The sequence below is a fragment of the Rhincodon typus genome, chromosome 10 (genome assembly GCF_021869965.1).
Source record: "Rhincodon typus isolate 14 chromosome 10, sRhiTyp1.1, whole genome shotgun sequence".
Lineage (NCBI taxonomy): Eukaryota > Metazoa > Chordata > Chondrichthyes > Orectolobiformes > Rhincodontidae > Rhincodon > Rhincodon typus.
The window spans coordinates 69,800,644-69,815,649 of NC_063341.1; the positions used below are offsets into that span (position 1 = coordinate 69,800,644).

Sequence of the window (15,006 nt, forward strand, 5' to 3'; positions counted from 1 at the left end):
CACATTGCTGCATCATGATTTTTTTGACATACAGTAGTGAACTCCTTGTCAATTGCCAAGAGCCCAAACTACGTACGTATTTAACTCCAACTGAGAAAAGTGGCTTGGGTCACACTGGGATAGGATAATGACTGAGTGCCCTACCTTCACAACCTCCAATGGATTTACTGCCCAGCAGAAAATGCAGCTCCAAGTCGTCCATATTTTTAAATACTGGTTGATTAATCCTGGAAGGGGACATATTTTTAAAAGAGACAGAACAAACACAAAGCTGTGAAATACCTGCAAAGAATGCAGGGGCTGGAACAGATTTCCTCAATTGTTAGCATGCACATGAGAGACAATGCAAGCAAATCACTCCTGTGTAAAATTCAGCAGTGCAACACACTACTGAAAACATAGCAAGCCTATTGGATATATCACTTCTTTTCGGAGAAAAGTAGGTTTAGAAATGCAACACATTGATCTACATAACTTTTTAAACTGGATTGGAAATAACAATGAAAACCTACTAACACTGTTTCAACCAGAAGGGAGATTAGGCAATGATGAGATTAATTAATACTCTGAATATTTCTCGCCATTATTTGTTTAAAAAGTTTACTTTCTATTTGCAGGTCTATGTAGCCATAATTGTAATGGAGCACGTTCTCAAAGGTGGCATTTCAGTAAGCTCCAGGTCTCTGCAATGTAGATTTGTTTTTTGCCATATTATTCTCCATGATACAAACAAGACAGAAAATTCAAGCTTACAAATCTAAATTGACACAAAGTATCTAAAAAAAGGGTTACGGTATGGTGGATGCTACGAGTTCAGTTACACCGCCTGTAATAAAATTGGTGTGAAATAAATACTTAAAACTTTTTGTAACCTTTTGGTCCAGACACATAAAAAGTGCAATATGTACAGCATTTTTCTTACTCTGAAATTACAATACTTCGAAACACTTTAGAAAGCACCCTAGTAAAAAATAGTTCTACAGGTAAAAGTTTACAAGACACAGGAGTCCCTAAAACATACCACAAACTGATTAGTAATAATGACAGAATGCCATCTACACAACTAGTGCACTGTTTGTGTAAACGGATTTCCTTGCTCATTCGTCCATGAATGCACCTAATGCTTGACCCTAAAATCTTTACTGATGGAAGCGGCTTACGGCAGATTTGATACAAACTGTAGAACAAGATTTCTTTCCTGCTCTTATTGGGAAAAAAAATCATTAGGCCATTCAAGGTAGCAAGTGATTCAGCAGAAAGACATTTTTGATGCAGTTCTTCAGGTCACTGTAGTGAAAACTGTTTTTAAGTTGCTTTAGGATAGATTTTTTCATAGAAAAAGCTCTTGCTAAGGAGGTAAAGTTCACCATCCTTTTCTCTCACTGCGTGAGCTCTAATAAATTGAAACTGTTCCAGAGCAAACTCGTAGAACTCGTTTTCCATTTTCCAAATCTCAGACACTTGCAGTCTCGCAATGGTTTCTTTAGTGGGCAGTTTCTTCTCTGTTGTTTTTCTAAGATGAGATTTCTTTCCTGGTTGTAAATTAAGGAAGAAGTCAGAAAAAAAGAGAGCTTAAGAATTTTTAGCATTGAATGCACATCTGCATGGGTTAAATTTGTAGGTTACAGTGGGTTTTGTTTCAGTTGCAAAATTAAGTTACAGGTTAGTTGAAGCAGAAAACATTACCAATGAATGACATTAATAAGAGTTTCATTACACACTAAACAGCCGCACAAATCTTACAGAAACTTGCTGTATTTTGTCAACTATTTTCACTTTTAATGTTCCTTCTCTGAAAATAGGACAAAATCAGAAAGTAGCAGCAAAAGTTAGAAAAATAAACAACTGTAGGAAATGGCCTTGCAGTATCTGTTATTCTGGTCACACATTTAAATCTCGATCACAGTAAACACTGTACCTGACCTCAACTGATACATATATGTCAAGAAGGTCTCTACAGATATTGATGATTAATGGGAACTCTAGTCATATTCTCCCTACATCCTTGGCCTAATGGCACTGAGGCCAATTATGCAGCCCTGAAGTGTCACTTAAGAGACTGGAGGATGATGTTTTAACAGGGACAGAAATAATACAAAATATTTTTGATCATTGTAAGGGTTAACAATGCAATGGATTTTTTCTTAAACTGGTTTAAAATACAGTAATTACCATGATTACACCTGTACAAAAGCATGTTTATGACAAAGATAGTAAAGAGACAGGAATGGTTATATAAGTTATCTTTAGACTTTGTGGGCAATCAACTACCGCTGATGTAGAATGGTCATGAGGAGGTTTTCACAACAAGGTCATGACTGCTTCCCTCCTTCATAGAAGGGGCTTGGCTTGTATCCTGCTTTAGCAACTTCATGTAGTAAATTTAATGGAGTGGGAGTATTAAGTTTTGGCATCTTTAACATTGCACTGACATGCTGCTTAGTACAACTTTTATTCATTAACTTTTTAAAAGCTTTTGACCGTAGTCTGAATTTCATGCCAACATAGCCAATTTTGTATTGTCTAACAATATCTCTATGTTCAAATCCAAATTATTGATGCATACCACAAAAAGCAAAGGATCTCATAAAAAGCCCTGTGGAACCCCAATGGAAACAATCTTCCAATCTCAAAAATATTCATTGATAACTACCCCTTGTGTCCTGTCACTGAAACAATTTTGGATCCAACTTGTCACTTTGACTCAGAGATGTTTACAGCAAAGGAGGAGGCAATTCAGCATATTATGTCTGTACCAGTAAACAAAAGTCAGATGACACTAATCCTATTTTCCAGCTCTTAGCCCACTGCCCTGGAGGCTATGGCAACACAAGTGAATATCTAAATACTGGCAAAATGTTATCAGAGTTTCTGATTCATTACAGACATTCTTTTACTCCATTCTTTGTGGACAGATTAGCTTGACTGGGCCTGTATTCACTAGAGTTTAGAGGAAGAATAAGAGGGGACCTGATTGAAACCTATATAATTCTCAATAGACTAGATGCAGGGAGAATGTTTTATCAGTTGGGGAGTCTAGAACCAGGGGTCATACCATAGAATCGTCATAGAATCCCTACAATGTGGAAACAGGCTGTTTGGCCCAACAAGTCCACACCGCCCCTCTGAAGAGCATCCCATCCAGACTCATTCCCTTATTTCCCATGTCTAACCCACCTAACCTAAACATCCCTGGGGACTATGGGCAATTTAGCACGACCAATTCATCTACCCTGCACATCTTTGGACAGTGGGAGGAAACCGGAGCACCCAGAGGAAACCCACACAGACATGGGGAGAATGTGCAAACTCCACACAGACAGTCGCCCAAGGCTAGAATCGAAACTGGGTCCCTGGCGCTGTGAGGCAGCAATGCTAACCACTGAGCCACTGTGCTGCCCCTCTACCTACAGGGTAGAGCATTTAGGATTAAGATGAGGAAAGCTTTCTTCACTCATAGGGAAATGAACCTGTAGAATTCTCTACCACAGAAGGGTGTGAAGGAGGAGTTGATGACATAGTGGTATTATCGCTGGACTGTTAATCCAAAGACCAGGTAAAGTTCTGGTAACCCAGGTTCAAATCTCACCACTGCAGGTGGTGGAATTTGAATTCAATAAAAAATTAAGCAACTAGTGATGACCATGGATCCATTGTTGATTTTCGGGAAAACCCATCTGGTTCAGGAATGTCCTTTCAGAAAGAAAACTGCCATCCTTACCTGGTCTGGCCTACATGTGACTCCAGACCCACAGCAATGTGGTTGACTCTTAACTGTCTTCTGAGCAATTAGGGATTGGCAATATTTCACATACCTCTTCCCTAAATGCAATGCCTCTTTTGGCTCTGTCTTTTGTGAAAAGAGATGCAAAGTAAACATTAAGAACCTTACCACTGTCATCTCCACATGGAGAGATTACCTCAGTGGTGCTGGAAGCGTCATATTCCTTGTTTCATTTATTCTGTGAATTTGTGAGCATGTTCTTTGATCTGGCTTGACAATAATTACCTAATTTTGTTTTACTTCTAGCCCTACACTTTCTATACCCCTTCAGGTTTTAAACAGTAATGAGCCCTTGGTATTTGGCTTTCTTTCTTCATCTTCTCCTTTCAGACCCTTAATGCTCTAGGGCCTCTAGAACAGTTAGTTTCACCCTTTCTATTTAAGGGACAATACTTGCTTTGAACCTCACAATTGCATAGAGTCATACACTACCGAAACAGACCCTTCAGTCCAACTCGTCCATGCCGACCAAGTTTCCCGATCTAAACCAGTCCCACTTGCCTGCATTTGGCCAATATCCCTCTAAACCTTTCTTATTCATGTACCTATCTAAATATTTTTTAAATGTTGTAACTGTACCTGCATCTACCACTTCCTCTGGCAGTTCATTCCACATACGAACCGCCTTCTGTGTGAAAACATTGTCCCTCAGGTCCCTTTTAAACCTTTCTCCTCTCACCTTAAAGTTATGCCCTCTAATTTTGTACTCCACCACCCTACGGAAAAGACCTTTGCTATTCATCCTATCCATGCCCCTCATGATTTTATAAACCCCTATTAGGACACCCCTTAACCTTCTATACTCCAGTGAAAAAAGTCCTGACCTATACAGCCTCTCCTTTTAAGTCAAACCCTCCAGTTCTGGCAACATCCCAGTAAATCTTTTCTGAAACCTCTCCAAGTTAATAATATCCTTCCTGGGTGACCAGAACTATACACGGTACTCCAAAAGTGGCCTCACCAATGTACTGTACAACCTCAACATGACGTTTAAACTCCTATATTCAAAGGTCTGCGCAATGAAGGCAAGTGCACTAAATGCCTTTTAAACCACCCTGTCTATCTGCGACACAACTCTCAAAGAACCATGTATCTGAACCTCTAGGTCTCTCTGTTCGACAATACTACCCAGGGCCCTACCATTAACTGTATAAGTCCTGCCCTTATTTGTTTTTAATCAAAATGCAATACCTTGCATTTATCCAAATTAAAGTCCATCTGCCACATCTCAGCCCATTGGCCTGATTGATTAAGATCCCTTTGTAATCTTAGATAACGTTCTACACTGTCGACTCTATCACCAATTTTGGTGTCATTCATGACTTATTAGCCATGCCTCCTAAATTCTCATCCAAGTCATTTATATAAATGACAAACAACAGTGGACCCAGTACCAATCCCTGCGGAACACCGCTGGTCATAGGACTCCAGTCCGTAAAACAACCCTCCAGCACCACCCTCTATCTTCTACCATCAAGCCAATTTTTATTCGGCTCCCCTAAATCCCATATAATCTAACTTTACTAATTAATCCGCCATGCAGAACCTTGTCAAAGGCTTTACTAATGTCCATGTAGGGAATGCTCTCAATCTTTTTCGTTACATATTCAAATAACTCAATTAAGTTTGTGAGACAACATTTCCCATGCACAAAACCATGCTGACTATCCCTATTCAGTCTTTGCCTCTCCAAATGCATGTAAATCCTATCTCTCAGAATCCCTTCCAACAAGTTACCACCACTGAGATCAGACTCACCAGTTTATAGTTCCCAGGCTTCTCCTTACAGCCTTTCTTAAATAAAGGCACAACATTAGCCACCCTCCAGTTTTCCGGCACCTCACTTGTGGTTGTAGATGATACAAGTAGCTCTGCTTGAACATCTTCCACCAATGTAGCACTCATTTATTTACAAGTAGTGATTCCAGTCCACTTTAGCAAAAGCATATTGCAGCTGAGTAAAACTAGCTTTTTTCCCCAGTTGAGAATTTTCATTCCTAGTCTTTGTTCTTTTCCATCACTAATCTAAATCTAACAGTTACGGTCACTTCCATCAAGGTGCTCCCCACTAATACCTGTTCCATCTGTCCAGCTTCGTTCTGAGCAAAAACTATGTCAGAGCCTCCTGGCTGCTCTTGTTGGATTTGCTGCATACCAGTTCCATTGATACTAACTTATCCATAACACTAACATTCAAAGCAAGCTTGGAAACTAACTCCAGGTTTCAGATGACGTTGATTCCTAGAAACCATTTTTCTAAATTTCTAAATTGAGAATCTCTTACAATACTGTTAAAAGATTACAACTACATTGCCAAGCATACACCGTTTTCAGACGGACCTGTACGATATAATTCTGTTGCTCCTCTAAAGAAGCGTGGCAAGGCTGCTTCCAGAAGCATTATAAAATCTTCTAATTCCTCGGTTATCCCGACAAGAAGATACTCGTTAACCAGGTTGTACTTGGCTTGCTCCAAAGCCCATTTGCTTCCAACATTCCTATAAAGACAAAGAGTAATGGTGGTTGGCAGTATATAGACAGAAAAAGGATTTGTACAGATCCTTATATATTTTAATTACAACTGGAACAGAACAAGTAATTAATCTCTCTCTTTCCTGTCGTAGTTACAATCTTATTAAAAACACTGATGTTTAGGAAATAGGTCACAAATACTACTACTTTTACCAAGATGAATACTAAGCCTTTATTTACAATTTTTTCCCTTTAAATCAGATGGGTTGACTAACACTCTGACAATTCTGGTCACTGGGCATTTTATACCATTCACAGCCAATTAGTTATCAACAGGATACATAGAAAATCACAGGCATATTCTGCAAATTCATGTTTAGCATAAATCGCACTGCGAGCTGCAATTTCTAAACTGTTTGTTTTTAAAATGCAAATTATATCAGAATGTACTTTAGAGTTATACCTAACATAATCATGTTACAGTTACCCATTGAAACTACAAGGGTGTTGTTTGTTGATTATTTGTACGCAGCATACTGTCATTTTAAAATGTTATTTTTTGGAGATATATGTGTTACCGCTATTAGCCTGCAATACCAGTAACTCTTCTGACTAGATATTCTAAACTTCTGGCAGTGTACAAGGTGTGAAATCCCATACTATGACAAATGGTCCAAATGCTTCTTGAAAGGTCAATGATTAAGATTGTAGAAACATTCCAAAATATAACCAAAAGGTTCTTGTTTTAAAGTTGAAATTTAATTATGGCTACCAGGGATTCACTGTCTTTATACGACATTAGCTAGTCAACAACCTACTCTGAGGATTCAAAAACTTACCTCAAAAGATGTTTCAGGTTTCACTTTCATAAAACATACTGGTTGGATTTTCTCAGGCGTGGCAGCTGTAGTCATGTTGCCACTCAGCTCCTATATTTTACATTAAGAGTGAGCTCCAAATTTCTGGCAAGAGACTCCAATCTCGGATCGTGTAGAAATGTGGGATATGCCTTCAATCCAACTGTGTCCTCTACTGCAGAAATAGTTAAGCAAAGGCAAACCATACTTGTTTCTTCATGGGAATAGTTGCCATATTGTGACTAAGTGTCAAGATGGCTCCTGAGTTAGGGCAAACATGTAAAGTAAGTGAGAGGTTAGGATCTCAGGTGAGACAATGTCATGATGCAAGGCCAAGAGCTAAGCGCCTGATGTTTAGGGTAGGTTAAGGGTATATGGCCTGGCAGGGAGATTGGAGGGGTGGGAGGATGTGTCAAACAAGTGAGTGTCAGGGAAGAAGGGAAGTATTGGATTGTGGGGTGGGGGAGGGCAACTTTGTTGACGGCAGCAGTTGGTGGGAGACTCTTCTGGAACTGGAGGTCTACGCGTCTGATGAGGCATAGTCAAAGAGTGAATGAAATTTAGGGTTTTAGCTTAACAGTTACCCAGGAGTTAGACTAGGTCTTTCATAGTCTAACTTTCCTGCCTAAATAATAATTTATTTGGAGTAGAACTTTCTGAATTCTCCAGTTCAAATGGATACTTTCAGAGGAAAGGCACAGGAAAACTGGCCAGAAAATCTTCAATTTTCTGAGCAATTCCCCTGGGAGTCTTTTAACCTGGGAATCCTGGTTTTGACGTGCAATTCTAGCCGGTACTGCACAAACGACTATATGCCCATTGGAATATCTAGCCACTGGAAAATCTGGGCCTGTGTTTCTGTCAGATGACATTGAAACACTGCAGTTTATAAAAACATCAGTCTCTGCATTTTTAACAGCAAACAACCTCCATTCAGGAAAAAAGGTTTTGGAAACCCAAGCAGAAATCATCTAATATTGTTTTTTTCCCATATATCATATCTCCACAGATGTATCAATGCAAATGAACCTTGGCTTTCCTTTAAGATGACACGGGCAGTATGAAGAATGTGCCCTTGATGGCAGATCAGATTGTGTGAATACAAACGCTACAAAACTTTTATAAAATAGCACATCACATGACAAACATGTTGGAAAATTGGATCTGAGACTTGATATCTTCAGTAGTAACAGTACTTCAGTTTATTGCCCTACCAAAGGATAGCAATCACTCAGTATTTAAGTACTAGCCTATGTTGTGTACTCAAGTCCAGAATTCTGGATCTGTACATTACATCTGACACACAACCTTGAGTGCTATTAATTGACCTCAAACTGAGATTAAGAAATGCAAAGCAAAACTCCTGTATGCCTTAACCATAACCCCACCAAGATTTCCTATTTTTCACTTCACTCATTCTCATTGCATCCTGAGGGAAAGGTTACGGCATTTTGTGCAAACCAGGCAGTTTTGAATTGTGGTCTTGTGCATCTTTAAATCAGAAATTCTTCATTTCTGAAGAAGGGTCTAGACCCGAAACGTCAGATTTCCTGCTCCTCTGACGCTGCTTGGCCTGCTGTGTTCATCCAGCTCTACACCTTATCTCAGATTCTCCAGCATCAGCAGTTCCTACTATCTTTGAATTGTGGGCATGTACCTAAAAATGAAAATTATTTCATGTGTGGCTGATTAAAAGTGAGGGACTTGGAAATTGATAGACTATGTTGAATTCAAATCCCAAATCTTCACAGTAGAAATTAATATAAGCAAGATTAATAGTTTGGGCAATTGAAAATCATCGGTCATCTGGACTATCTTTCCAAGCCTTCCACCTGGATCCTTTTGTAATTCAGAAGCTAAGTGTTTTGTATTTCCTTTCCCAAAACAATTTCATTATGTCCTTCTTTTAAAATCGCATACCACATCTTTCAAAACAAAAAATCACTCATGGGAAGTGGGCATAGTTGAGTGGCCAGTATTTATTATCCAGCCCGAGTTGCCCTTGGGAGGGTGGTAGTGAGCTGCCTTCTTGAGCCACTGTGCTGTGGGTAGACCCACAATGACATTAGGGAGGGAATTCCAGGATTTTGACCCAATGACAGCAAAGGAACGGCAATATATTTTCAACTCAGGATGACGAGTGGCTTGGAGGAGAACTTGAGCTAGTGGTTTTCCCATATATCTGATGCCCTTGCCCTTGTTGCAGGTTGGCAAGGTGCTAACGATCTTCTGTGAGTTTCTGCAATGCATCTTGTAGATGGTACACACTGTTGCTAATGAGCATTTCTGGTGGAGAAAGTGAACGTTTGTGGATGTGGTGCTAATCAAGTGCACTGCTTTGTTCTGGATGGTGTAAAGCTTCCCCAGTGATGTTGGAACTGCACTCATAGAGTCATACAAGCACGGAAACAGACTCTTCGGTCCAACTCGTCCATGCCAATCAGATATCGTATATAAATCTAGTCCCATTTGCCAGTGTTTGGTCCATATCCCTCTAAACCCTTCCTATTCATATACCCATCGAGATGCCTTTTAAATGATGTAATTGTACCAGGCTCCACCACTTCCTTTGGCAGCTCCTTCTATACATGCACCACCCTCTACATGAAAATGTTGCCCATTAGATCCCTTTTAAATCTTAACCCTCTCATCTTAAACCTATGCCCTCTAATTTTGGACTTCCTTACCCTGGAGGAAAGATCTTGGTTTTTCATCCCATCCATGCCCTTCATGATTTTATAAATCTCTATAAGGTCACCCTCAGCTTCCGATGCATGGGAAACATGCCCCAGCATGTCTCTCCTGTGTTCAGTCTCTCCCTGTAGCTCAAACCCTCCAATCCTGGCAACATCCTTGTAAATCTTTACTGAACCCTTTCAAGTTTAACAACATCTTTTCTATAGCATGGAGACCAGAACTGAACATAGTATGATAAAAGTACGCATAAAGCAAGTGAGGAGTATTTCATCATACTCCTGACTTGTGCCTTGAGGATGGTGGACAGGCTCTGGAGAGTCAGGAGTTACTCGATGTAGTATTCATAGCCTCTGACCTGGTCTTGTAGCCACTGTACTTATACGGCAAGTCCAGTTCAGTTTCTGGTCAATGGTAACCTCAGGATGTTGATAATGAAAGATTCAGTAATCATAATGCCATTGAATGTCAAAGGGCAGTGGTTTGATTGTCTATTATACAAGATGGTCATTGCCTGGCAATCGTGGTACGCATGTTATTTGCCAATTGTCAGCCCAAGCCTGGATACTGTCCAGGTCTTGTTGCATTTAGACATACTTCAGTCTCTGAGGTGGAGCAAATGGTGCTGTACATTGTGTAATGATCAGCAATCATCCCCAGTTCTGACCTTATGAAGGAGCAAAGGTCAGTGATGAAGTAGCTGATGATGGAGCCTATACCACTATCTTGAGGAACTCCTGCAGAGAAGGTCTCAAATTTTCTTTCCTCCCCTTTGCTAACACATGCTCCATAATTCTCCTTCTCAAGGATTTTTTTAAAATCTACATTTCCTATTTTCTTTCCAGATGAAACTTATATCTCAGTGTTTTAATCTCATCTTTTACATTTATCAGCGTTGAACTGTATCTATCACCATTAAATGGGCTAAATCTGCCATTTCACTCAAGATCACCACTGTCTCCATTGCTATTTTAGTGCCAATGAGTGGGTAGTTTTGTGCTTTGTGCCTATTCTTATTCCCCAAGTTCATTCAATATCGGACTTCACAGGCACTGTCAGAAGGGAATTTTCAGTATCATCAGTCCAGGCTGCATTTCAATCCAAATTACAAATTATACTCTGTGGAATGGATTTATCTTTTAAGCCTTGAAAAATACTTCATTCTGTAAATTAGTGTGCTTGTAAGGTGCAACAAATAGTCTGCCAAATACACATATTTATGTCAAGTCAGTATTTTATTTTGAAAAAATGATTAATATGCATTACGAGCTTTAATTGAATACTTTAAATTTTCTATTGTACCTACCAGCATTCTGAACTGTGGCCACAAAAGAAAGGAATCTGAAGCCAAAGTTTCTCTGGAGCACAGTCTGACCCACCAGCTGCAACACATTCATCAAATGTCTGACAAAGGGGAAGGGTGAGGGAAGAAAGAGAAAGAGATTGCTGCAAGCTAACTGTAAATTAGTACAAGCAGAAATAAGTGCTACCAATCATTTCATGTTCTCAAATCAATGCTTCAGAAGCATCATGATATCAAAGTCAGTATAGAAAATCTTAAGACACTGTATGATTTTTAACTCAATTAATTTTGAACATGTTGCAACAAACCACATATCAACCGAACCAATGTACTAAATGCTTACGGCTCCTTAAATCTTGCTTGGAACAGAATTCCAATTCTTACACAAATGTATATCAAAAACCATTGAGAAAATGTTGGGTGAAAATCTTTTATTAACCTGCCACTCGCTCAATATTGCAACACCAGCTGGGCTTGATAATTTTATTAGAATAAGTCCTAATAAATTGAATTTACAAAACTATACATTAGCCAAGTATGCTGTTAACCAGCATGAGCTGCTAGTATTTAGAAGGCGGTTGTGCTTTTAGAATAATACTGCAGGTTAAGTTGAACTTACTTTGGAATGAAGATGTCCCTGTAAATAGGTTATTAATATGCTTGCCTGTTCAACAAAAAAAAACAAACAAAAGCTGGAATATGAAAACAGAAATTGCTGGAAAAGCTCAGCATTTCTGGCAGCATCTGTGGAGAGAAATCAAAGTTAACATTTCGGGTCTCGTGACCCTTCCTCAGAACATTTTAAACATGTCTTCTGGTTTGTCTTTCATTAGCAATTAATTTCATGGTTGTTATTTTGAATATTGATTGGAGGACCAGTTAATTACAAAATCACAGTCTCATGGTATTCCTTTAACTTCTAGGTCATTTACGATAATGTGTCCAGCTGGAGCCAATCTATAGTATATATCCTTATCAATATGCCTGGAAAGTGGTGGGTGAAGGAGGCAGCCTCCAGTGGCTACGGCAGCAAAGCCAGGATGAGCTGGACACGACTCCACACAGCTCGAGGTCTCCCAGCGAATGAGGAAGAGGTCTCGCGCTGACTTCCCCAGCCTAGACTCACAGGCTAGGCTGAGGCTTCAGGTCCGCAGCTAGGCCCGGGCGCCTGAAGGAGGAGAAAGGCAGCCTCGTCCCTTTGAGGAGGTCTTCTTTGTCTTCGGTATCCAGGCATTCCAGTAGCCTGGCAGGCGGTCTCGTCCAGGAGTGGAAGTTTCAGTCCAGCATGGTGGTTTTCTGTGGCACAGGCTTCCAGCCCAGTATTCCAACAGCCCAGCATGGTGGTCTCGTCCTGGCTGCATCTTTCCTTAATTGGCTTTCCAAAAGCCCAGAAATCATTAACTGAAGAGATGAATTTTACTTATTTTATTATGTATGACTTCTGTCAGTGATGTAGGTGCCATGGTGGGGGCGATGTATCAACTTTTCACTGTATTTTTCATGTACAAGTACACTTCACAATAAATTTCTATTCTATGCTACTCAAGACTGTACTGTTATCAACCAGATATCTCTGCAAAACCAACAGCTATTCATGCTTTGAATCAAATATCACACATCCAAAGAACTCTTACATGCATATCAATAGAAGGGAGGGAGCTCAAGGCTGCAATCTAATTTTGAGGTTCAACTCAACTATTAAAAAATTTGAGATCTGCCTTTGTGATTCACAGTTATTTGACATTCATTTGATTGCATTATATTCTGGTAACTTGAATGATATTATTGTCCATTTACAATTAGACATCTGACAGCAAGAATTACAAGGGTGAACTGAATTCAAGTGAATTTGAAACATAATTTTCTCCAACAATTTTCTGCCATATCTCCTTTCCCAGAGACTCAAGATTAAGTGTCAGCTTTGGCTCAGTTCTCTTGTTCCAAAGTCTGACAGGCAAAGGATGAGAGTAGGGGGAGACAATAGTGTAGTGGTAATGTCACTGGATAGTAAGCCAGAACCTCAGATTAAGATTTGGGGTCATGGGTTGGAATCCTACCATGACTCACATAATAACTTCAATAAAATCTGATATTAAAAGTTAGCCTAATAACAACCAGTGTCAATTGCCATTTAAAAACAAAATCAGGTTCATCAATGTTCTATAGGGAATAGATAAATTCGCCGTCCTTACTTGTTGTAACCTATATGCAGCTCTAGACGCAATATGGATGACTCTTAACTTTCCTCCCAATGGGCCAAGCAAGTTACTCAGCTCCTCAGTAATTAGGGATGGGCAATAAATCCTGGCCTAGCTACCAACACCCATACTCCATGAACAAATGAAAAATGGTTCAAGGCCCAGTTCTGGAACTTGAACACTATCACAGATGACAATTCAAAGCTTTACTGAGGAATGCGGTACTGTTGGGGATGTCATGCTTTGGATGGTTAAGTTAAAATGAAATTGAACCTGCAATTTCAAGGGAATGTAAGAGACACCATGGTCTTACATAAAGACCAGTAGGGGTGTTCTCTTGGAATCGAAGCCAACACCATGGAAACCAGATTACCTGTAGCAAACGTGTGCTATCCGTTTTTACTTTTGTTGCTGTCTTCTTCTCATTCTAATTTCTTTCACCTAATTAATTTTTCAGTCATTCTCTGACCAGCTGCTCATTCTTGCACAACAGTATTTCCACAGGTGTCTTAGCTAAGATGGGTTAACTCCAAAATAGGCAGTTCTAAGCTTTTTTCAAACTTTTTAGTCTCTAGGACTTGGGTGCCTATAGGATAAAGTCACTGAACAATCAGGTAAATCAGAAATTAATTTAGTTAAATTTCATTACTTAATGGAACCAATAAACATTTAGTTTAGCACTAGAAAAATATTAAATAAAACAAAATATGAAATAATTATCTTCATCTTGCAAATATTCCGTTATGAGAGCTAACTCTAAGTCATCTAAGTCATGAACACTGCTTAGTGGCGTAAATGCAACAACTTTGATAGGCAGCTGGACGAAACTAGGTACTACTGAACGCTGCTTCTTTCAAGGTTTAATGTTACTGAGGGCATAAAAGAGACACAGGGTTAGATGGTTAGTAGATTGGGAGAAGTGATTACACAGCAGGATCAGTCAGATATATGGGTGACTGTCAGGAAAGGTAATAAGCCAGTTCAGAAGTCTCCTGTAGCTATTCCTCTCTCAAACAGATACTTAGTTTTGGGTACTGTTGAAAAGGATAGTTTCTCAGAAGAAAATAGACGATGCAGTCAGATCTTGGGCACTGAGAATGAATCTTATGTTCGGCGGGGTTTGACAAAATTTAAAAGAATAATTGTTAAAGAGGACTCTCCCGTCAAGGGCACAGACAGGAGATTCTGCAGCCAGTAGCTTGAAATCTAGGACAGTCTGTTGCTTTCCTGGTGCCAAGATTAAGAATGTCTCAAAACATTTGAAGCATATTATTAGGGGTGTGTGAGAAGCTGGAAGTTATCGTACTAATTGGTAGGAATGACATAGTTAGGGAAAAGATTAAGGCTTTACAGAATGAATATAAGAGGTTAGGCAGAAGACTGAAGAGCAGAACCTCAAAAATAGTAATGTCTGGTTTACTCCTGATGCCAAGCTCAAATGAAGGAAAGAATAAAAGGATAAAGGCGATATATCAACAGCTGAAGATGTGGTATAATGTTCAGGGATTCAGGTTCTTGGATCATTGGCATCTCTTCTGGAGTAGAAAAGACCTGTTCAAAAGGATTCACAGATAGTAGGAACTGCTGATGCTGGAGAATCTGAGATAACAAGGTGTAGAGCTGGATGAACACAGCAGGCCAAGCAGCATCAGAGGAGCAGGAAAGCTGACGTTTCGGGTATGGACCCTTCTTCAGAAA

General features: G+C 39.6%; 2 protein-coding genes across 4 annotated transcripts in view; both read right to left on the minus strand.

Annotated features, from left to right (window-relative positions):
• sh3glb1b (SH3-domain GRB2-like endophilin B1b) overlaps positions 1 to 15,006 on the minus strand; it is a 156,145-nt gene that overhangs the window by 75,181 nt on the left and 65,958 nt on the right. The window lies entirely within an intron of this gene.
• Positions 7 to 15,006, minus strand: part of hs2st1a (heparan sulfate 2-O-sulfotransferase 1a) — an 18,815-nt gene continuing 3,815 nt past the window's right edge. The window contains exons 2-4 of the mRNA XM_020522183.2: positions 11,114 to 11,211; positions 6,125 to 6,282; positions 7 to 1,532 (exon numbers count right to left, since the gene is read on the minus strand). Of these exons, the coding sequence (XP_020377772.1) occupies positions 1,306 to 1,532; positions 6,125 to 6,282; positions 11,114 to 11,211 (483 nt within the window). The 3' untranslated portion in view covers positions 7 to 1,305. The remainder of the gene's footprint in view (positions 1,533 to 6,124; positions 6,283 to 11,113; positions 11,212 to 15,006) is intronic.